Genomic DNA, 23,271 nt, shown 5'->3' on the forward strand with positions numbered 1-23,271 from the left:
TTTTTAATGAAAATTATCTTTAAAGTATTTTCAGCTTTTAGTTAGCGCAATTTACTTAAAAAATCGGTTCAAAATCTATGAGTTTAATAGATATTTTCGTATCATTTACATCCAAAACATTGAATAAATTTACCCTAAACAAACAATTTTCTTCTAAAATCCCATTTATAACCTTTACAGAGAAATTAAATTCCTTAAGAAAAGAGGTTACATTTGTAGGTGCAATTATTATCACACTTACGGGAACCTCTTATTTTCAAAATAAAGGAAGTAATGGGGCGAAAGAAACCAAAAGTTCGCTTTTAAATGGTATTAAGAACTTTATTGCTAACATTTACAGTGGTTCTTTTTATTTTATTAAAGAAAAGAATAAGAAAATCTTTAAAAAAATTTTAAATATCGAGCAGTTTAAAGCGTTTAAGAGAATAGACAAAAGTAGTATGTACCTATTGAATACTCTGAACAAAATGACTAATAATAAAGTATTAATTCCTTATGGCTCTATTGTTGAATCTAACAATAAGCCTTCTGAAACAAACGAGGACACATCTTCTTTTCCAGGTCAAATTATGACATTCCCAGGTCCAAGATATGAAAAAACAAATCACGAAAGAACAAATATGGTAATTGATATTTCATCAAAAAATTTTGAGAAAATATTTGGCCATACTGATGATAGAAATCCCCTACTAATTATGTATTATGAGCGGAACTGTTTCATGTGTTTTTTGATAAGGCCGTTTATAAATACGCTTGCACAAAAACTAGAAAAACTAACTCCCATCAGGTTTGCGAGAGTAAACATAGATGAAATTGGTATAAATACTGGTTCTCTACATATTTCTGCAACACCTACATTTGTTATGTATTATGGAAAAGATAAGTTTATTAAATGGAATGAATACAAACCCGGAGAAATAATAGACTTATTATTTAGAGAAATAGAAGATGCTAATCAAAACGACATTAAAAAAATCTATAATGAGTTAAAGGGTCTAGAACAAAAGATTTATACAAGATTTCGATTATTCGGTTTAATACTAACATGGAAAATATACCTTGTTGAAATGACAACACTATTATCTAGTGAAAGAAGTTTTAATGAAGATCATATTAAAAAGTTTAGGGAACTTCAAGAAATGACGAACAAATTCTTGGAAAATTTGGAAACAGATTTAAGTGATGAAACTGAACAACAAAATATTGATAATGAAGGTGAATGGATCAAAAATATCGAGCTAAAGAGTTCATGTATAGAAGAGATATTTACAAAGTGCGTCTTTGAAGATATGGAAAGATCAGACACTCTCGAAGAGAATATTGACTACATGAAGCGTGAATTAAAAGAAATAATGGTAGATTATGATATATTGGTTGGAATAATGAAAAAATCCAATTAACTACTGAAAATAAATATTTATTCCTAAGTTGTTAAAGTATTCTTCTTCCGGCATGTCAGACTTCGTGATATGACTCAATTCTGAATCAAAGTGGTCAAATATAGGTCTAATATATATTTTTACTCCAAAAATGTTCAACTCGTTATATTGTAAAGATTTTTGAGAAAATCTATTATTTCTAAATAATACAAAATAAATATCATTATCTTCTCCCACAAGGTTATTTATCCAATGATCAATTGGACCTATTTCAAGTTCTAATATTGGTCTTATTAAACTAATAAACTTTCTTGGAAATCCAGAAATAGCTACCCAACGCCCACTTTCACATCTAATATTATCAATACTGTATTTTGAATATATTTCTTTTGTTGTATCTTCCTCATAACACCTCCTTGGAATTAATGATTCTTTATTCATCCTCGAAATATATACAGCGCAATAGTCATAATCCCGTTATTTTTTACGATTCAAGAGTGAAAGTTGTGTGTTAGTACTTAACTTTGCAACAATCAATAACCTAAATATTATAGAAATATGATATACACGCAGTATAAAGTTAAACTACCCCTATTTGGTAATTTAGTGAAACGGAATTCCCTCTAAAATATCGTTCACTTCATTAAACTAACGAAAGTCTCAGGAAACCGAAAAACTAAGGAACAATGAGGGTTAAAATAAGAAAATGTTTACTTTTTAACTCGCCACCCCGTCACGAGGCGCGGCCCCGTCGTCTAATGGATATGACGTTGGTCTTCGGAACCAAAGGTTGTGGGTTCGAGTCCCATCGAGGTCGCTCTTTTTATTGTAAAAGAACACTTGCACATTGAACTGCATCAACACAGTCCCGCCTGGAAAACCACTTGCTGTAAGGAACTGTATTCGCAATGAGATTTGTTCGTGTTTTTTGTCTTCGGCTTCTCATTCCTCATTTGTTTAATTAATTTTAATACTGTCATCCTTAGTCTTCTTGAATCAACGCTAAATATGTGTTTCCTTTCGCTACCACTCTTATCAACAATCTCATTAGTGCTGCAAAGTAATTCATTTAACTCTGGCTGAGCCCTCAGTGTGGTAATATGTCTGTTCTTGAATTTATCAAATAAAATGGCTATCCTCTCACTTATATGTAAGTCTTTATCTGTCAGTCTTGAAATGCTCAGTCTTATTCTTGACCACAATGTAGTAAGAGGAAAATCAACAGACAGAATTTTCGGCCAATCATTGTACTTGATCTCATCAATATTTGAATACTCATGTCTAGTATCATAAAGGTATTTAAGTGCTAAAAAAAATATATTAGATGTTTGGTTATTTGCCTGTTTAACCTGTATTGATTTTAGCCTTGGATAAAGAGAGGAAATATACCTTAGTCTAATTTGACTTTGACTTACTCTCCTAGAATAGTCAGATAAGTCATTTTCAGTAATTGGCTGCAACTCTATACCTTCTTTTTTCATTAGATACTTTGAACATTTTTTCCAAAATCTCAAAAATTCTGTCGGAAATAATGGTAAAGAAAGTGAATCAACTATTGCTTTCCAAGATATTCCTTTGAATGGTAAGAATTCACCAGTGTAATACTCAATGCAATACAACACGAATATGTCAATTACTAGTGGCATTTTTGAGTTCAATAATTTTTCGGTATTGTAGCTTAACGTATTTCCTGGGTCAAAATCCGGTTTACATTTTTCGATCCTCGGTGATAAATCACGCCACTTATCCCTTATTGATGCAGCAGATCTACCAATAAATTCAGTAAACATGCTCCACTTTTGGCCATACTCACTAACGAGTTTTATGAGTTCTTTTTCTTCTTCTTTTGACCATTTCCCTCTTTTACCAGCTCCAATCATACGCTTTGAGAAATAGTAAATTGATTGAAGTGATCTATTTGGGAGAGCTTCACCTATTACTGGCCAATGGTTTTCTTTCTTTCCCTTGTTATTTGAGAAAATATGTTCCAAACCTTCCTCCCATTCCCAATTCTGAGAATTAAAATATTCTCTAATTTTCGAGTTAATAATTTCTCTCTCTTTGGAGCTAAACTTCCCCTTTAAAATATTAGGATTATTTATATGATCATTCCAGCTTCTTATATGTGTAAAGCCATGATTATTTGCATTCATTTTCAGGAGTGATTCAAATAAATCCCAAGGCAATTGCTATCTTATTTTATTCCCGCCCAAATACCTTTGTACTGTGTGAGAAATCAAGTATCAATTATTTGGTGAACAATGATTGAGATTATTAAACATAATCAATACATTACTTCAAGTGAAATCAAATATCCAATGGATGTAGTTACTCATTTTGTTGAACACTTCAGACTATTAATTGATGAATCAATAAAAATAAGGAACTGGAAAAGAGGGGAGAAGTATTGTTCTCTATTGAGACTTGTAAAACCACTTGATATTAGTGATACGCTAAAGTGGTGCAAGTGTCTGTACCATCTATCAGATTACTTCGCCGTTATCCGTATCACTGAATCTATTTGTGCAGATACAAAATCTGAGCTCTGTGTAACTGGTCTCCAACTCCTAGTGTTAAGATCGGAAAGCGAGTTCTCAATTGGTGAGTACAATAATTGTGTTGATACATCTAATGTTATCATAAAAAATGTGACAAAAATGGCTAATTCTAATTTTGATCCGAGACATGCCTTTTTTTTGAAGCAAATGAAGATAAATGCACTGTTAATTCAAGCCAGAATATACGAGTTGAATAATATTAATGACAAATTTATTGAAATTAATAAGAACATTCTTTTAAATGAAGACCCACTTAATATTTCTGCGATAAAATCGGTTTTTTTTTCGCAAAGACTATTTATTGAGGATAAGTTTAGGTTATTAGAGGAATGGGAAAGGCATGTAACGGAGAAGTTTAAATGGATATTTTATATTGTTCAGTTCAGAGTATTATGTGATCAATTCACTGGAATTAATATTGATTTCAAAGAAATTGCTAAATTGTCGAACTTCAATATAAAACACACAAGCAAAATACCACTTTTTATATCAAAAATGTCATTTGTGCGTGATCTGCTATACCCCATACCTTTTCATGATAATTCAGTTAATTTATATAAGGAATCCCGTGTTTTTGACCCATCAAATTGTTTAAACTGTGAGCGTGAAATAATTATGCGCACTACTTCTACACAAAATGACATCGGATCAATTTTAACTGCAACAAATATTCTGTATGAGAAGATTCCCTTATCACCTCTCTCGCTGTTTTCAATGGGTTGTTATTATTACAAACAATCTATATATTCAAAATCTGCGCACTTATTTAGAAGAGTAATAGAGTTGGAACCCGGGTTTTACGAAGCTCACCTACTTCTTGCACACTCACTTTCACTCAATAATAATCACTCACAAGCCCTTTTGGTATATTCTTTCATTCAGGATCAGTGGAGGGGAAGTTACTACGGATCACTGTATAAAGGCATTGAATACTTAAAAAGCGGCGAATATGAAATGGCTAAACTAAACATCGAAAAATCCCTCCATCAAAACTTCAACAACCCTGTATTGCTCAATGAGTATGGAGTGCTTCAATTTTACAGAAAGCAATACAAGGAGGCAATTGCAATATTTAGAAGAGCGCTAGATTCAAACGTCTTCAAGGAGGCAAGAAATAAAGATTTGTTACACTTACTCAGAGTAAATTTATCTTGTTCACTCATATGGTCATTTTTATATTGTGATGGTGATCAAGATATATTTTTTATTGATGAAGTTATTTCTCTATTGCAAGATATCATATCCAATAAGAATGTTAGGATAAGTAACTCGCTGGTAAAAACGCTTCTCGCAATTGCATATCAAATAACTGGAAATGAAGAGAAGGCAATGAATAAATACTTAGAATGTCTCTCCCTAAAAAATCCGATTAACTTAGATTTACTATACTTGATGTGTAATTAGGTATCCTTATAACTTAGCGCCATTAATTCACCTCTTACCCCCACATTTCTCTTTTTTTTTTATTTGAGACTAATTTACAATGGATGCCTATATAGATAGATATTTTTGTGACAAGGCTTCTAGTGGGTTTGAGTTCGATAGTAAATACCAGAATGAAGCTATTCGAGAGAATAACAATAGTGGTTTTTCTCTGGTTAAGACAGGGACAACAATTGTTGGTGTTGCCTGTAGTGATTGTGTTGTTCTTGGTGCTGATACAAGAGCCACTAACGGCCCAATTGTCGCAGATAAAGACTGTGACAAGATTCACAGACTTTCTGAAAATATATACGCTGCTGGTGCAGGAACTGCAGCTGATCTCGACCACGTAACTTCACTTATAGAGGGGAATTTGGAATTACTGAGACTTCAAATGAACCGCAAGCCAAGAGTGGCAAATGCTGTTTCAATGCTTTGTAACCATCTTTATCAATATCAAGGCCACATTGGTGCCCACTTGATCGTTGCAGGAACTGATATTACAGGGAGTTATATTTATCAAGTTTCCGCCCATGGTTGTATCATGCAGAAACCTTATTCTGCTATGGGAAGTGGATCCCTATCTGCAATATCAGTTCTCGAATCGGGGTATAACGACAATCTTTCTGAATCAGAATGCGTCAGGCTGGTCTCTTCCGCGATAAAAGCAGGAATTTACAATGATTTATATAGTGGAAGTAATGTAAATATCCTGATTATCAGGAAGGACTCGGTTGAACACATTCGACATTTTGATATCAAGGCAGGGGAGAGAATTTATCGCCAACCAAAGGCAATATCTTTTCCTAAAGGAACAACGCCGGTTATTTCAGAGGAAATCGAGGAAGTACATTCGTTTATCACTGAAATAACGGAGGTCGTAGACAAGGAGATGAAGTAAGACTGTTAGTAAATCTAAATTTATGATATTTTTGTTGAGCTAAGCATATAACTTCTGAACTGTTATATTTGTGGTAGCTAGTGCCACCTGTATCTTTCCAACCCAACAGACCTCTGTCGTCTCAAGGAGGCGTGGGGGCAAATGGTATTATTAAATCATCTTTCGCCTCTGATTCTTCTAGCTAATTGAATGTCCTTCGGCATTATTGTAACGCGGTGAGCGTGTATTGCACATAGGTTCGTATCCTCAAAAAGTCCAACTAGGTAGGCCTCAGATGCTTCTTGTAGTGCCATAACTGCCTGAGATTGAAATCTCAAATCTGTTTTAAAATCTTGTGCGATCTCACGCACAAGCCTTTGAAATGGTAGCTTCCTTATCAACAATTCAGTTGAACGTTGAAAACGACGAATCTCTCTCAGTGCAACCGTCCCTGGTCTATAACGACGTGGCTTCTTCACTCCACCTGTAACTGGAGCAGATTTACGTGCACCCTTAGATGCCAATTGTTTTCTAGGGGCCTTTCCACCTGTTGATTTTCTCGCAGTTTGTTTTGTTCTCGCCATTTTTAAAATATCGTATCAAGTGAAAATTCAAAAAGCGTAAAATGTGATGCGGTAAGTATGAGCGGTATTGTTTGGAGATCAAATTTAGCGCAATAAGAATTCAGAGTTTAACTAAATATGCCAAGTTTATTGCAAAAAAGTTGTGCCACCACGACATTGAATGAAAATTGCAAGGCTATATGTTATCAATATAGAAAAAAAATAAATAACACTCCATACTGGCCGAAAATTGACAGGTCTGTAGCCTCGAGCATTTAACTATTGTTTTCTATAAATTTGAACTACATAGTTTAGCATCGATTTTCAGTTACAAAGTTATTATTATTTTCTCTATTCTAAAAATTAAATTATGTTCGATTGTGTATTTTTGTTAACTTTTTTATTTCCATGGTAGTTAATTGTAGTCAAGCGCCTTATTTTTTTTGTTTACAAATGAATATTTTTGATGAAAATAGTACTTACGAATATAACAAAATGGTGAGTTATTATGCACATATTATCAGTAATATTCAATCTGCTTAGTTCAAGAATATTTCAGGAAACAACGTATCCAATGAATTAATTAATACTGAAAATTTTACCGTAAAAGATTTTATGCAGTCATTTATTAATTCGGAAAGTAAGTTTCATATAAATAAACAACTTATTTATTGGTTTGTTACAATCCATATCAGATATAAACGCAGAAAAACAACGAAACTCCGATTTACCAAGGTTTCAATACACGTTTTCTAAGGGGGATAACTTCAATTCAAGGCTTATTGGCGGGTGCTCTTCATGTGGAGCTGCATTGGATCTAATGTTTTCAATAGGTACATTAAGTGGTGAAAATAACCCGAAAACTGCTCATCTCTGTCAAAAAGGTTTAAAATGTAAGATGTGCAGCTATAAATCTTTAAAACTCCATAACATAGATGTTTCCGACTCGATTGTCCGCCCCAGAACCAAAAACACTTTATGTTCAAGTTCATTCTACATCGTTGGTATTAGAAACTCTATGAATTTTGGGAGTTACATTAGATGGTGGATGAAACCTAAAAACTATAAAAACACTATTAGGCTTAAATATATAGCGAACAATGCTAAAACATCCAAAGATTCCATAAGAATACTTGATGCTATGCAGAAGAAAAAGGCACCGAGGATCAAAGAAACTTGCCCAGAATGTTCACATGAAGAAGCATTCTTTACTCAGTTTCAGGCTAGATCTGCAGATGAAGGTACTAGCGTTATGTATGAATGTTGTAAATGTCGTCATCGTAGAGTTATAAACAACTAATTTTTTTTAATTTGCGCTTAGGGATCTGTGCGCTAAACCCCTGTTTGTATACTTTTTTTTCTTCTGTAAATTTGTATTGAGTTGATGAACTTGGGATATTCTCAATCCTCAATTCGGCCTACAAGAGAGCATCGACTTATATCTGCTTTGAATCAGGAATGTATAAATCTTGAGTTACTACAAGATTTACTTTGGTCTGGAATCCCAAAGGGTTCCCCCCCTGAACTAAGAAGGGATGCTTGGCAGGTAATGCTGGGTTACTTACCCCCAAGAAGGGATAGAGTTGATTCATACAAATCAAAAAAGGCAAACGAATATTCAATTCTTGTTAATGAGCATATTAAAAATGAAAATCACTCTGAACAAGAAAAAAGACTGCTTAGACAAATTAAAGTAGACCTACCAAGAACATCTCTTGAATATAAATCATTGAGAAATGAGAAAATATTTATGATGATGGAAAGAATATTGTTTCTTTGGGCAATTAGGAATCCTGCAAGTGGATATGTTCAAGGTATTAACGACTTGTTACCACCTTTCCTTGTCGTATTCTTGCTACCTCTATGCCCTGAGGGTGAGATGGACCAGCTCGATATCGAAAATATATCTATTGACCAAATGTTTGAAATAGAAGTCGGTATTTACTGGTGTCTAACAAGAATGCTTGATACTTTACAAGAAAATTATGTTTCGGAGCAGCCTGGAATACACAAGCTCATTTTATATCTACAAGAAGTTATAAGAAGGACTGATAAAAAATTGTTTGACCATTTAAAGAATCAGGGAGTTGACTTTATTCAGTTTTCTTTTAGATGGGCAAACTGTTTATTGACAAGAGAGTTCCCAATAAGATGTATTGTGCGTCTATGGGACACATATATAGCTGAAAACACTTTAAACAAAACAAATAAATATACTAGATCTAGTTCAATCACAACTTTGGATAGACAATCAAGCAATGTCTTAATCTCTCATTTTAATGCATTTCACGCATATGTATGTGCTGCATTTCTAATGCACTGGAGGAAGGAACTCGAGAAGATGGACTTTGCGGGAATAATGCTTTTTTTACAGAATACACCTGCTCAAAATTGGACTGAGAGAGAAATCGATTCATTACTTGCCCAGGCTTTTGTTCTCCAGAGTTTATTTCATTCTTCACCAAGACACTTAATTGACTATTCCCAAGACAAATAATTTTTCCCTTAAAAAATATTCATTATTCCATGAACACCTTAACTCTTCAGGATTTAGTGGAGATGGTATTTTCGTTACAACCTATTTCTGATGTATTGGATATCTCGGAAAAATTAGAGTTGTTCAGCAATGTAAATGTCCAATTTCTATTCACAAAACTAGTCTTTGGTTCGGATATCTACAAAAAATTTCCTCTCCCACTGGCTTACTCCAAAAACCTCCTTTACAGACTAATTAAGAAGATCGAATTAGTAAATGGCGAAGTATCTGATTCCCTCTATTTGTGCCTATCCCAAATTAACGTGGATAATTTAAACCAAATAAACAGAAATTCACACATAATTCTTTCAGATAAAAATTTTGAAAGAATAAATAGTTCTAATAAACTTTTGAAAAACACGAGGACTAGATATTTTGCATTTAAGTTTGAATATTGTAATTCTCTTGGAATGAGGCCATGGTCTGCAGGATTTCATCTAACAGAATGGCTAATACACTGTTCTAATATGAACAGAGGAATATTGAATAGCAATATTATTGAACTGGGGAGTGGAATTGGGATTGCAAGTATAATAACGTTTCTAACAATTCCAATCTCAAGTATATTTTCTACGGATTGTGACAAAGATATTGTTGATAATATTAAATACAATTACTCAATAAATGGCGTTGAGTTTGACCATATAAACAAAACAAACTGTAAAGGTGGCTTTAAAGTAAGAGTAGGATGCCTAGATTGGGAAACAATAAATGCCTCTGTTGCAGAGGAACTTGTAAAGTTTCTTAAAAACCCCTTGATTATTTCATCTGATGTCATTTATGATGATAAGCTCACTTTTGACTTCACTAGAGCACTGATGTACATACTTAAGGCTATACACAAAAAGAAATTTGGTAAATACCCCGAAAATTATACAGATACAAGTGTTATTCGTCGGGTAAACTGGCAGGAATTGCCTATTGCAGATTTCAAGTCCATAACGATTTACGCAGTTTCAATAAACACCATTAGAAACGAAAAAACTATCCAAAATTTCGTTGATTGTTGTATTGAAAGTGGAATGAAGGTGTCGATCGATAAAACCAAAATTCCTGTTTTATTTAGATATGAACTGGTTGCACCAATAGTAGTATTTATCATTCATTATTGATCCCACTATATCACTAAGTGTATTTAAAAAAATGTGGTATTAAACTTTCTCTTTTCTTATACTTTCAAGCACTAACAAATATCACTCAATGTTTTTCATAGGTTAAGCATAAAGCTTTGAATAGAACACATTTGGAATCATAGTTTTTGGTTGTCATATAACTAATAATCAGAGGTGTCGCTTACATTTATTCAGTGAAGATATACAATTAATTTGAATAAAATAGTCATAATTTGGTTTCCTGTTTATTGACACCTATATCGAGTTATCACCAGAATCACTTCTAATACCTTGACACACCCAGGTAACAGGAATATTGTTTTTATACTCCTTTCAGTCAATCCTACGTTTAATTATATTCCGGTAAATGTTTAATATGACGATTGTCTTTGTGATGTTATTATAACCTAAAATCATTTTAGTTTTTTTACGATTTTTTTCAAATTAATCATGCGGTGTTTCCTTAAGTCGCTCTGAGTGTTTGTTTCTAACAGCCAAGCCGGAGCAGTGTTTCTCAGTTATCACTAACGATATATCATGTTCCTATAAAGTTAATGTGCGACTTTCTCTCGTAAGCATTAAATTTTCATTCAAAACTTGGTCCTCTAGTTTTTTTGAGAATTTGATTTTCGAAGCTATACCATTAAAATTACACATCAAATGTTTTTGAGAAGTTTCTGCAACCCTAAATCATGTAATTTAACAGATTTCTCTGATTCTGTTTTCAAATTACCACACTTTATTTTCACAAGTATGAAATAATTCTTCATAATCCTCAGTTTTATTTATTCAAGAAGTTATGTTGTTACTTCTTATAGATTTGCTGGAAGTAACCCATAATTTCCAGTTCATGGACCTTTACCACACTTACCTTTTGGATGTTGTAAATAAATCACTCTTACCCGGAAGAATGAATTTCGAGTATATTCTATGAATTCACAGCCTTTCCTATTCAATCAAGTGGGTAAATAGAGACTTCCTTTAGATTGCCAAAGGGTTTACAAGGTTATCTAACTGAATTTTCTGCAATATCATATGGAAGTTTGCATATGTAACATTTTTGAAACAAAAGCTTCCGTGGTGTTTAAATTCTCCTATTTGTCTTTTTTTTTGTTAGGTTCACTGAGTTTTAAATCATTATTTTATTTTTATGCAGTGACGAAAATATGGTTTTACTGTACATGCTGAGGAACATTCATCATTATAAATCCAGAAAATATCAACGACTATAAAGACTCAATTTCTATCACTACAGAGATCGTGAACTATACTCGAAATCCATTTTTTCTGCCCGAATTAGTATCACAATTTTGCACTTTTGACGCAAACCTAAGAGAACTAATAGTTTCGTTCAGCGAGGAGACTATCGGAGAGATATGTACCAACATTGCAGTTTTGCTGTTCCCACCTAGAGAGTTCTTCAGAACCATTGTCAATTTGCTATTTCTATATGGAACATGTTCTTTTCCCATTGTAATTGATTGTATGACGTCACCTAAAGCACTTAGTGATTTATTAATAAATTGTGTTTCTTTCATTCTTTCTCCAGAGACACCACTTTTGTCAACCCTTTCAGATCCTGCTAGGTCTATAAGTGAGAGTGTTGAGGATATAGATGCTTTTCTCAACTCTTCATCAAAACCTTTATGCTTCCCACTTATCTTCAATTGTATTATACTATGTGACCTTGAACTCCTTTCATTACACTTTGTATACGCTTCTGCCCTGCTTTTTTGAGAGACTTTTAAAATATTGTTAACATCTTGAACATTATTAACTACAACCTCACTCACTCCTGTCACAATTGAACATCCAGATTGATCGAGTCTAACTTCCGTATGCTTTTGTTTGGGTGAGATTAAGTCTCTTATAGTTTCATTGTAAATTTCAATTGCAGAACACATAACACTATATTCCCACCCTCTCTCTCTATTACCGGAAATAATGTCAAAAATTAATTTCAATGCCCTTGGTATCATTCCAGTATCATTTCCAGTACCACCCATCATTGTATATGTTTTCCCACTTCCTGTTTGCCCATAAGAAAAAACACACACATTGTATCCATCTAATGCAGACTGAATTAATTGAGATATTTCTTCAAAAATATCTTCTTGTAAAGACGATGTGGAAAAGATATAATCAAATTTAAATGATGACAAAGAGGATCCTCTTGAATTATTTTTGATTGTTAATGTTGACGAATCTTCAGAAACTTCATATTGAATACATGAATTTTGCTCTATACCCTTAGGTGGTTTTATTCTACAAAAAACTCGAATATTACCTCTGATATCCTGAAGTTCATTGAAAAGTTTCTTTCTCATATTATTTACTACTATTGCCTGACGTTGAAGACGGAGCTTCCAAGACAATATCTCTTGATTTGCAAGTTCTATTTGTTGTGCAACAGAAAGCCTCGCAGAATCTGCCCAATATTTTTTCCTAAGTGCCTGATTTAATTCATTGAGATTATTTTCAATTTCAAGTTTTTCATTTGTTTTTTCTTCATATATTTTACTGAGTTCTTTGTTTTTTTCGACTTCTCCTTCAAGTAATTTTCTAATTGGCTCTATGTTTGATTCAAGTTTCAGTAACTCCCACTTCTTTAACTTAAGAGCTTCAACAATACGGGGCTTTGAATCATCTATGAATTCAAGGTACTTGTCAAATTCAATATTTATATTTTTTATTTTTTCTTTGATATGTGATGTTCTTTCCTTGTTCTTATTATCTTTATTAAGCATGATACCTAGTTCACTTTCCTTATGTTTAATTAATTGAGTAACTTGTTCTTGCTCATCCTCCAAGATACGTATCCTTTCTTGAAATAATGAGTTAAGCTCCTCTTGTTTAGATTTAAATGATCTAATCTGAGAATAAGTCCCTTTCATCATATATTTTAACCATTATTTAAATGATATATCCCATAAACCCACAAGTGCAAATATTTTTAAGCGCTGCTTTAGCTTTGTAGAAAGAGCAGGTAGAACCATTTATTTGTCAGATCAACGCATATTTTTGAATTACACTTACTTTTATCAGTTAATTTCACCTGAATATTATGATATATACTTAAATTTTTAACATTTTTTTTGTAAAACACTAATACTTGTTTATTTACTTAAAAAATGCAAATGGTATCAAATTTTTACGATGAAGAGATCAGAAATACAATTAAATCACTTCACAAAAAACTTCTCAAATTATTTTATCTTGAGAATCAAAAGACTTTTGAATTATTGAATGAAATAAATAATTCTATTTCTGAATCTTCTGAATACGGAATTTCACAATGTATAGATATTATTATCCCTCCAATAGTTATGGTTATTCATAAATATATTAAAAATGATAACTACTCTAAATTAAACAAAGGAAACTCAAAAGAATCACATCAAGAATGTTCAAGTAATTCAGTAAATACTACATTACTTGAAGAACTCTTTAAAATACTGTACAATGTATTATTCAAAATAAATTCAGGGGATAATATAGTTTCTAATCGCATTTCAATGATTTTCTACGATATCTTATTCCCAATTACACAAACATTTCGCATCTGCAAAATTCAGAAAAATGAATCTCTTATAAATTTGTTAATTAAAATAGTGAATCAAGATCTTCGTTTATTTTGGAGGTATTGGAAATATGATTTATCCGATCCAAAAGGTCAATATTTAATAATTCCAGTAATGATAAACTATTTTTTATCGATTTCACTGCCTCTTCCCAATGAGAATAAGGTTCATTCTAATTATGTCCTTTACTCAAAAAATAACAGAAAAACATCCCTTGAAACAATTTCAAAAATTCCTAACATTATTGACAACAATGAAATTTTAATAAAAATATTCCCCGGAGTAATTCAAGCAGTTAGTTTGCAAATACTAAATATTGATATAGATAATACACCCTTTGAAATTATTGATTTATCTCTTAAAACATTCATAGAATGGTTCAGTTACTGTATTAGTGATAACAATACTAAACAAATTTCTTCTCAAACTATTATATCGTCAACTATAAATACTGGTAAGATTATAGAACACATCCTAAATTTTAAGTCAAACGATCTCTCTTTATTTAAATCCTCCAGAAATATAGAGAAAAATGAGCACAAATGTAAAAAGATATCAACAATAAGAAGGTTTTTTATTGAAATAGCAAATTCTTGTTTAATAAATTCATTTGAAAACTTTATTAGATATTCTAAATTGACATTGAAAAGGTGTGTCGACTTTTTATTTTCTATGTGCCAAAATGCAGAAGAAAATTCAATAATTAAATTTTTGAAATTCCTAAATGAAACCTTTTCATCTGAAAATTCTGATCAAAAGTCACGATTTTTTGAGGAATATTTTTCTGAAATTTCCACACACTTTCAATGTGGTATCTTTGATAGAAAAAAACTGAATAGTTACAACAGAGTCGATGTATGTGAATTATTAAATATAATTTCAAGAGATTATGGAATAATGTTTATTAGAAATAAATTGAACATTAACTTAAATTATTTGGATTTAGAAAATATGTTGAATTCGCTTTTTGAAAGTTTCATTTCTAATAATTCATTTGAAATCTATCAAAAGAATATTTTGAAACTTGTTCATATAATCGAAAAGTTTGATACTAATAGACCCTTGGTATGTTCTAAAGAAAACTTAAGAATTGAGACACAGAATATTAATATGGAAATTACAGATGTAATATTCTCAAATGAAATACATGAGACAAAAAACACTTTCAACAGTGACGACTTTTTACGTAATATTAGTGTTTTCCAGTTTTTTGGTGACATAATTACATCTATTTTTTGTGGGAAATTTGAAGAGGATAACATTTATAGTTTTAGATCTCTTTCACTATTTGCAATGGATACAATATCAATTTTATTGATCAATTTGAAAAATGAAGCAATTTTATGTTGTTTTAATGACTTATTTAGACGAAAACTTTCAGATCCAAATAATTCATTATTTGAGTCATTTACAGATTTTTTAACATATTTTATTCTTTGTTATCTGACAGAATATCTGATAAATTATAATATGGAGGATCATAAAAAACCTTGTAATTTTTATAACAAAAGTAGAGACGAAATTTCACAATTACTAACTAATTTGCTTGAACTTTTAATGAAAGAATTTTCAAAAACAATCTCATTCAATTGTAAAACCATTTATTCAATAGTAAATGTTAATATATTATTAATCTCAATTGGTAATATTTTTAAAATAGCAAACGATGTTGAACAAAATAAAGATGTATATATTCAGAAATTCAACTCTATGATTTTTAATTTAATTCTTTGTTTCTATGACAGACGAAATATTACACATAATAATGCAAGATACGTTCTGGTTCAGTTTTCCACTCTATTTGGTTCAACTAATTGCACAGATTCTATTATTAAAGAATTATTAACTAATTATTCAGCTGACATATTAAAACCAATAGAAACAATGCTCTATAATAAGGCCCAACGGGAAATGATTGAAGTCCTGTTGTTTTTGTTTGAAAATTGTCAAATAGAGCTTTTGATTGAACTGGAAGATTTAGTTGAGAAGATAATTAATATTAATATTGAAGAAAATATGTGGATATTTGAGTTTATTCATATAATATCGTATCGCTTATCATCGAGGTTATATTATAAAAACAAACAAATTACTTCTGAATTGATTTTTGAGCACATTAAGAGCTTTACCAATTTGAAGGAGGAAATTAATATTAGTTTTCGTGGTACTGGTGAAAATATCAGAAAAATGATCTTTATTTTTTGTCTAGAATTTAACGTGTTTTTTAGGAATATTATCAACAAAATTATCTGCGAATTACCTAATGACTATTACAACTATGAACCTGCAAATGGATCTGATAAAGAACATTTTTTGAATGAAAGTCTGCCAAAAGATCAAAATTTTGAGATGTCAAAAATAAGGACTATTGCCAATAAATTAATGCCAATATCATATTCATTCTCGTTTAATAACGATAATAATGATTTTTCTATACTAAAATACCAACACCTTTCAGTAAACACATTACTAAATTGTTTAAGTATCTTATCAACTGATAAACAAAACTTATTCTTAGAAGCCAGCAGAATTGCATCGCACGCAATCAATTCATGGGAAAGAGTGATAAATTTGTTCATTCGCAGTAATAACAATAAGTACAGAAATATAGTAATAAATACAAGAGAAATATGCATAATTAATCAGATATTGATAAAATTGATTGTTTCGTGCGAAAACTTTATAATAAAGAAATTAGAAGAGAATCTAGTACCATTGCTACTTACTTTCATTGAATTTATTTTCGAAAGATCAAAAAACTGCGAGTTTATGGACGATAAGGAAGATAGGTTAAATTCAACAATGTATATACTCAGCATCAAAGCACTGGATCTACTTAAATACTTTACAAAATTCTATACTAGACAAAGTACGAGTATACTAAAATTTGAAACTTTAAACAATATAGTTGGAAAGTTCACTTCACCAGTGATTGGCAGTTTTTCAATATATTGGAGATTAGTTTCTACGGAAATAATTATTGATGTATTCAAAGTTTTCCCATTCCTAATCAAAACACATTTAGAGACATTAATAGTGGGCATTAACGACCACATTTCAACAATATCATTCATCACTAAATATATGTCTAAGAGCTGTCTTCAAAAAAATTACGAGAAAGTATCTTTCATGGTTGATTTAATTGCGGCCACAGAGGGAGAATCATCGCTGATCTCGAAAATGAATTCAATTTAGAAAGTAAACAGCGCCAATATTAAAAACGGTAAATTGAATGTGGGACCTTGCCTTTTCAACTGATTTGGATTGATTTAAATCATGAATTTAAGTGATGGTGATATAGTTAAAAATTATAACAGGGATGACTCATTTTTAGGTGTATTTGACTACAAAGGTAACTCTTTGAGTGATATAGGAAATAAAACTCACAAACACAAGTTAAATATCAAAGTCAGTAGGGAGTCCTTGTTCGAAGACACTAGCAAAGATAGTATTTGGGAGTTATTTACAGATAAATTTTTAGAATTTAAAGACTATCCATGTAATTACAGTGTTGAGAAGGAAGTAAAATCTCTATTTGACGTTATAAAAATTTTCGAAGACTGGAAGTCAAAAACATACCCCATGAATGTTACTATGATTGATTTCCTCAAACTGGTGGAACGTCACACACTTCATACTGAAGCTCAAGATTATCGTATAAAGGCAATTCAAAAGTATAAGAGAGCTAATAAAAATACTCAGGTTTTAACCGAAAAAGTGAATCTTATTGACAGGGAACTCCAAACTAAACTTACCGAGGATGGTGATTATTTGAATTTAGGCTCTAAAAACTCGGACAATGATCTTTGTGTAACTCTAGATTATTCGAATAACAATCTTATAGCGGATAATTTGTTGAGGCGTAAGAGAGAAATAGCACTCAACAAGAGAAGAATATTGCTTAATAGAAAAGATTTAAACTCGATAAATCAGTTATAGAGTATAGTTACTCGTCGAGAATGTCTACTTTCCAATAAATATTGGTTCCAATTAAATATATTTTCTTAATCTATGCATTTACTCTTTAGATAAGTGTCTTTTTAAGCCAACAAAATTACCACCGCTTATTAGGTATTAGACGTGACGCTTTGACTTTAGGTTCATTTCATAGAATGTAATTTCACAAATATTAACGTGTTTATGTGATTTATGAGATAATAGGGTGTTTGAGAGTAATCCTCCCATAAATATGTCGATATCCTTGGAGCTGAACTCCCCTTTTAGCAACAGAGAATTGAAGAGAGTATTCAGCATTGAATTTGGTGTCCTTTCACCTGAACTGATAAGGAAATACTCTGTTTTAGAGGTTAAGATATCTGATATATACGAAAATGGAAGACCTAAGTCGGGTGGGCTTAATGATCCATTGCTAGGTACTATTGATTATCACATCTTATGTGAAACCTGCCATATGGATATAAAATCATGCCCCGGGCACTTCGCTCATATTGAACTCGGGAAGCCCATGTTTCACATAGGATTCATTAATACAGTCCTTAAATTACTTAGGTGTGTATGCTATGCGTGCTCAAAATTATTTCTTGATACTATGGATCCCAGGTTTAAACAAATAAAAAGAGTAAAAAATCCGAGACTAAGACTCAAAAAAATATTTGACATTGCGAGTTCAATCAAGAGATGTGTTATTTCTAGCGATGGATCAGGTTGCGGATTCATACAACCAACATACTCAAAAGAAGGATACAACTTATATATAAATCAAACCCAAGATGAAGGTCGCAATGTGGATGATGATTCTGTTGATTCTAAAAGGTTGCTTACTGCAGAGGAGGTTCTCACAATTTTCAAGAGAATAACCAATGAAGATATGAGAATCCTTGGGTTTGATCCAAATAAGTGTAATCCATCCTGGTTTATAAGCACCGTTATTCCAATTCCTCCACCTTCAGTCAGGCCATATGTACAATTTGGGAGCGACAGAAGTGAAGATGATTTAACATTGAAACTTCAACAAATAGTCAAACTAAATGAAAATTTAAAAAAACAAATACGTATAGGGTCACCAGAACATATTATTAATGAAATGACTACCGTGCTACAATATCATTTAATAACTTTAATTAATAATGATCTCCCTGGACTACCTCAATCCAGAACTAGAAGTAACAGGCCGATCAAATCTTTAAGAGCAAGGTTGAAAGGAAAGGATGGTAGAATACGCGGAAATTTGATGGGAAAAAGAGTTGACTTCTCGGCGAGAACAGTAATTACTGGAGACCCTAATCTTGCAGTAGACCAGGTGGGAGTGCCATTTTCAATTGCGATGACATTAACTTATCCGGAGATCGTCACTCCATACAATATTGAAGAACTTAGAGAGCTTGTTCAGAGAGGACCAAACGAGTGGCCAGGTGCAACATCGATTATACAGGAAGATGGTACAAAGATTGACTTGAGGTTTTGTGGAGGAGCCAACAATATGAGTACACTTCTTCAATATGGATGGAAAGTTGAGAGACATATGAAGAACGACGACTTAGTACTATTTAATAGACAACCTAGTTTACACAAAATGAGTATTATGGGTCATCGTGTCAAAATTCTTCCTTATTCCACATTTAGATTAAATCTTTCAGTAACTTCTCCCTATAACGCAGATTTTGATGGTGACGAAATGAACTTGCATCTTGCTCAGTCTCATGAAACAAGGTCTGAAATAAAGAACTTGATGATGGTCCCGAGACAAATAGTGTCACCACAAGGTAACAAACCGGTTATTGGAATTGTACAAGATTCCCTTCTTGGGATATTTCTACTTACGAGAAGATCAACTTTTCTCACAAAGGAAAAATTTTTGCAGTTACTTCTTTGTATACCTTACTGGAATGGGGTGATACCTCCTCCTGCCATTTTGAGACCACAACCACTATGGACGGGGAAGCAAATTATAACAGTATTACTTGCATTCACAACTGATTTGGGAGAACCTATAGAATTGAATTTGATGCGCGATGGAAGTATTGTTACTATTAAACAGTCAAACAACTCGAGTTCTGAAAACAAAGATGACTCGAAGGAGAATATAGTGAATAACCCATGGATTTCAGAACTTGATAATCAAGTATTGATACAAAAGGGTGAACATATATGCGGTGTTCTTACAAAAAAAATAGCTGGTTCATCTTCTGGATCTTTAATACACATTCTTTGGAATGAAATAGGCCCAGAGAAAACTGGACTTTTTTTGACATATACTCAAATGGTTGTCAATACATGGCTTTTAGAACATGGTTTTACAGTTGGGTGTCAAGATATTCAGCCTCACAGTTTAACTTTAGAGAAAATAATGAGTTCGCTTGAAGGATCAAAGCTTCAAGTGCAGCAAATCATTAGAAAGGCGCAAAGGGGAAAATTAGATTGTCAACCTGGGAAAAGTTTAATTGAATCATTTGAAGCTCAAGTTAACCAGGAGCTGAATAGTGCCCGTGAGATTTCCGGTACGATAGCTACAGAGAATTTAGATTCTTCAAAAAACAACATTGTTGCAATGGTACAGTGTGGTAGCAAAGGCTCAATGATAAATATTTCACAGATTATGGCTTGTGTGGGTCAACAAAACGTTGAAGGAAAACGTATTCCGTTTGGTTTTAGAGACAGAAGTTTACCACATTTCTTGAAGTACGATTATGGACCCGAAAGTCGCGGATTTGTTTCAAATTCATATCTTTCTGGTCTAACACCACAAGAAGTTTTTTTCCATGCGATGGGTGGTAGGGAAGGCATTATCGATACTGCTTGTAAGACATCTGAAACAGGATATATTCAAAGAAGACTTATTAAAGCAATGGAAGACTGTATGGTACAATATGACAGGACAGTTAGAAATAGTAGTGGTGATATTATTCAGTTTCTCTATGGAGAGGATGGTATGGCCGGGGAATTCATAGAAGACCAGGTTATGGAGCTTTTGCAAATGGAAGCGACTGTTTTTCAACATAAATATCGTCATAATGTCGAACATCCTCGTTGGGGCTCTTCTTGGAATGGTGTACAACAATCCCTAATTAAAAATCTTCAATTTGACCTTGAGTCCCAGAATATATTGAACTCTGAATACAAACAACTCGTAGTTGACCGGGAACAATTAGGAAGGGATATTTTCCCTGATGGTGAAACTAGACAGCATTTACCAATAAATATAAACCGAATAATACAAATGGCACAACAAAAGTTCCCACGTGCGAGTGAAATTTCATCGAATAAAGACTGGGGTCCTGTATTTATTGCTAAAAAAGTTGAGTCTTTACTTGACAGATTATTACTTTGGAAAAACATTGGAGTTTGTAATGAAAATAATTCCAATAAGGCAAATTTTGTCTTTGATAGTATAATTGCAGAGGTTCAGAAAAATGCAACAACTTTATTGGGAATACATATAAGAAGTGCTTTGGCAAGCAAAAAGATTTTAGAAGTTGACAGACTTGGACCAACTGCGTTCGAGTGGATTTTAGGTGAGATAGAACACCAATTTTACAGAAGTCTTGTGCATTCTGGAGAAATGGTTGGAACAATCGCCGCACAGTCTATTGGTGAGCCTGCTACTCAAATGACATTAAATACTTTCCACTTTGCAGGCGTTGGATCGAAGAATGTTACACTTGGTGTACCTAGATTAAGAGAATTGATCAATGTAGCTAAAAATGTTAGAACCCCAACGCTTACTGTTTATCTCGAAAGTGGAATAGCAAATGATCAAGAACAAGCGAAAGATGTTTTAACTTTGCTAGAACATACGACATTACAAAGTATCACAACAATTTCACATGTTTTATATGATCCTATACCGGATAATACGTTTATTGCAGCTGATAAGGCTTGGGTAAGTGACTATTATGAATTTCCGGATGATGCAGACATTACTAATAGATTAGGAAGGTGGTTACTTAGAGTTCAACTGAAGAACAAACAGGTTACGGACAAAAAACTTTCTATGAAGGAAATTGGTGATAAGATACTAATGGAGTTTAATAGAGATGAACTAGACTGTATTTGGACAGACGATAACTCAGATGAACTTGTATTGAGAATTAGAATTAAGAATATTGAACCAAATACAACTCAGGTTGACGGTAATTTGAACTCAAGTCAAGAGAACGAGAATAATTCTCTATCCATTGCATCTGGTGTTGAAGAAAATAAGTTCCTTGAAAAATTGATGATTGAATGTCTTTCGCAGATAACTTTGAGAGGAATACACAATATTAAGAAGGTATATATGAAGGAAGAGCAGGTATCGCGATATGATTGCATCAGTCAAAAAATGGTAAGAGATAATCAGTGGGTTCTTGATACGGATGGTTGTAACCTTGAGGCAGTACTTTGCCATAGAGCAATTGATAGTACTAGAACAGTTTCCAATGATATAACGGAGGTTTTCACTGTTTTAGGAATTGAGGCGGTTAGAAGAGCTCTATTAAGAGAGCTTAGAACCGTTATTTCATTTGATGGAAGTTATGTAAATTACAGACATCTTGCATTACTTTGTGATAACATGACCCAAAAAGGACACTTAATGAGTATTACGAGGCATGGAATCAACAGGGTTGATAGAGGCCCTCTACAAAAGTGTAGTTTTGAGGAAACAGTTGAAGTTTTAATGGATGCTGCAATGTTTGGTGAGACAGACTATTTAAATGGAATAAGTGAAAATGTTATGCTTGGGCAATTAGCTCCATACGGTACTGCATGTTTTGATGTGCTAATAGATTCTGACAAACTGAGGGATACAGCGGTACATCTTGATGTTCATAATGACTTTGGAAAACATGGGAAATATTCTACATTATCACGACAGAAGAACATTTATGAAAGTAGTACACATGAGAGTAGTTCGTATGATAATAGTTCTTACGAATCACCAATGTCACCAATCTCTCCAATGTCACCACTTTATAATTCGTATGAACCAATGTCTCCAGTGTTATCTGGCCAATTCTCACCCGTACAAATGACTCCAAGGTCACCTATGAGCCCAGTTTCTCCTAGTGGTATCTTTAGCCCTGTGCCATACTCACCGATGAGTCCAACTTCTCCATTAATGGACTATACCCCAACTTCTCCTATTTATGCTAATAATAGCCCAAAGTACAACTCAGAAGTCTCTGAGAGAGCTAGAAAGAAATACAGAGCTAATAATGATTTTGGAAGTGGTAATTCGCTTTCTTCACCAACATCACCTAATTATTCACCAACATCACCTAATTATTCACCAACATCACC

At 32.7% G+C, this 23,271-nt stretch overlaps 12 protein-coding genes across 12 annotated transcripts; 9 read left to right on the forward strand and 3 right to left on the reverse strand.

Annotated features, from left to right (window-relative positions):
- Nucleotides 1-77: 77 nt before the first annotated feature.
- FG379_002555 (uncharacterized protein) lies at nt 78-1,400 on the forward strand (the record flags this gene model as incomplete). The annotated part of the gene is made up of 1 exon (XM_067327885.1): nt 78-1,400. The coding sequence occupies one exon, from the start codon at nt 78-80 to the stop codon at nt 1,398-1,400; it is 1,323 nt and encodes a 440-aa protein (XP_067182313.1).
- Nucleotides 1,401-2,236: 836 nt separating this feature from the next.
- Nucleotides 2,237-3,532, reverse strand: FG379_002556 (uncharacterized protein; the record flags this gene model as incomplete). The annotated part of the gene is made up of 1 exon (XM_067327886.1): nt 2,237-3,532. The coding sequence occupies one exon, from the start codon at nt 3,530-3,532 to the stop codon at nt 2,237-2,239; it is 1,296 nt and encodes a 431-aa protein (XP_067182314.1).
- Nucleotides 3,533-3,640: 108 nt separating this feature from the next.
- FG379_002557 (subunit of the anaphase-promoting complex cyclosome) lies at nt 3,641-5,341 on the forward strand (the record flags this gene model as incomplete). Its single annotated transcript, XM_067327887.1, has 1 exon — nt 3,641-5,341. The coding sequence occupies one exon, from the start codon at nt 3,641-3,643 to the stop codon at nt 5,339-5,341; it is 1,701 nt and encodes a 566-aa protein (XP_067182315.1).
- A 79-nt stretch (nt 5,342-5,420) lies between these two features.
- Nucleotides 5,421-6,260, forward strand: FG379_002558 (PUP1 proteasome subunit beta type 7; the record flags this gene model as incomplete). The annotated part of the gene is made up of 1 exon (XM_067327888.1): nt 5,421-6,260. One exon carries the CDS (start codon nt 5,421-5,423, stop codon nt 6,258-6,260), a length of 840 nt encoding a protein of 279 aa, XP_067182316.1.
- A 155-nt stretch (nt 6,261-6,415) lies between these two features.
- FG379_002559 (histone H3) lies at nt 6,416-6,823 on the reverse strand (the record flags this gene model as incomplete). Its single annotated transcript, XM_067327889.1, has 1 exon — nt 6,416-6,823. The coding sequence occupies one exon, from the start codon at nt 6,821-6,823 to the stop codon at nt 6,416-6,418; it is 408 nt and encodes a 135-aa protein (XP_067182317.1).
- A 432-nt stretch (nt 6,824-7,255) lies between these two features.
- Nucleotides 7,256-8,102, forward strand: FG379_002560 (uncharacterized protein; the record flags this gene model as incomplete). The annotated part of the gene is made up of 3 exons (XM_067327890.1): nt 7,256-7,300; nt 7,346-7,442; nt 7,498-8,102. The coding sequence occupies 3 exons, from the start codon at nt 7,256-7,258 to the stop codon at nt 8,100-8,102; spliced, it is 747 nt and encodes a 248-aa protein (XP_067182318.1).
- Nucleotides 8,103-8,186: 84 nt separating this feature from the next.
- Nucleotides 8,187-9,299, forward strand: FG379_002561 (TBC domain; the record flags this gene model as incomplete). Its single annotated transcript, XM_067327891.1, has 1 exon — nt 8,187-9,299. The coding sequence occupies one exon, from the start codon at nt 8,187-8,189 to the stop codon at nt 9,297-9,299; it is 1,113 nt and encodes a 370-aa protein (XP_067182319.1).
- A 29-nt stretch (nt 9,300-9,328) lies between these two features.
- Nucleotides 9,329-10,450, forward strand: FG379_002562 (uncharacterized protein; the record flags this gene model as incomplete). Its single annotated transcript, XM_067327892.1, has 1 exon — nt 9,329-10,450. One exon carries the CDS (start codon nt 9,329-9,331, stop codon nt 10,448-10,450), a length of 1,122 nt encoding a protein of 373 aa, XP_067182320.1.
- A 1,265-nt stretch (nt 10,451-11,715) lies between these two features.
- Nucleotides 11,716-13,344, reverse strand: FG379_002563 (kinesin-related K2; the record flags this gene model as incomplete). Its single annotated transcript, XM_067327893.1, has 1 exon — nt 11,716-13,344. The coding sequence occupies one exon, from the start codon at nt 13,342-13,344 to the stop codon at nt 11,716-11,718; it is 1,629 nt and encodes a 542-aa protein (XP_067182321.1).
- A 237-nt stretch (nt 13,345-13,581) lies between these two features.
- On the forward strand, nt 13,582-17,226 carry FG379_002564 (uncharacterized protein; the record flags this gene model as incomplete). The annotated part of the gene is made up of 1 exon (XM_067327894.1): nt 13,582-17,226. One exon carries the CDS (start codon nt 13,582-13,584, stop codon nt 17,224-17,226), a length of 3,645 nt encoding a protein of 1,214 aa, XP_067182322.1.
- Nucleotides 17,227-17,307: 81 nt separating this feature from the next.
- On the forward strand, nt 17,308-17,970 carry FG379_002566 (uncharacterized protein; the record flags this gene model as incomplete). The annotated part of the gene is made up of 1 exon (XM_067327896.1): nt 17,308-17,970. The coding sequence occupies one exon, from the start codon at nt 17,308-17,310 to the stop codon at nt 17,968-17,970; it is 663 nt and encodes a 220-aa protein (XP_067182324.1).
- A 250-nt stretch (nt 17,971-18,220) lies between these two features.
- FG379_002567 (DNA-directed RNA polymerase II largest chain) lies at nt 18,221-23,201 on the forward strand (the record flags this gene model as incomplete). The annotated part of the gene is made up of 1 exon (XM_067327897.1): nt 18,221-23,201. A coding segment is annotated over one exon (4,981 nt), but the record flags the coding sequence as incomplete, so codon positions are not given.
- Nucleotides 23,202-23,271: the final 70 nt, after the last annotated feature.

This window comes from Cryptosporidium bovis (assembly GCF_009768925.1).
Source record: "Cryptosporidium bovis isolate 45015 chromosome Unknown contig_36, whole genome shotgun sequence".
In the NCBI taxonomy this organism is placed as follows: domain Eukaryota; phylum Apicomplexa; class Conoidasida; order Eucoccidiorida; family Cryptosporidiidae; genus Cryptosporidium; species Cryptosporidium bovis.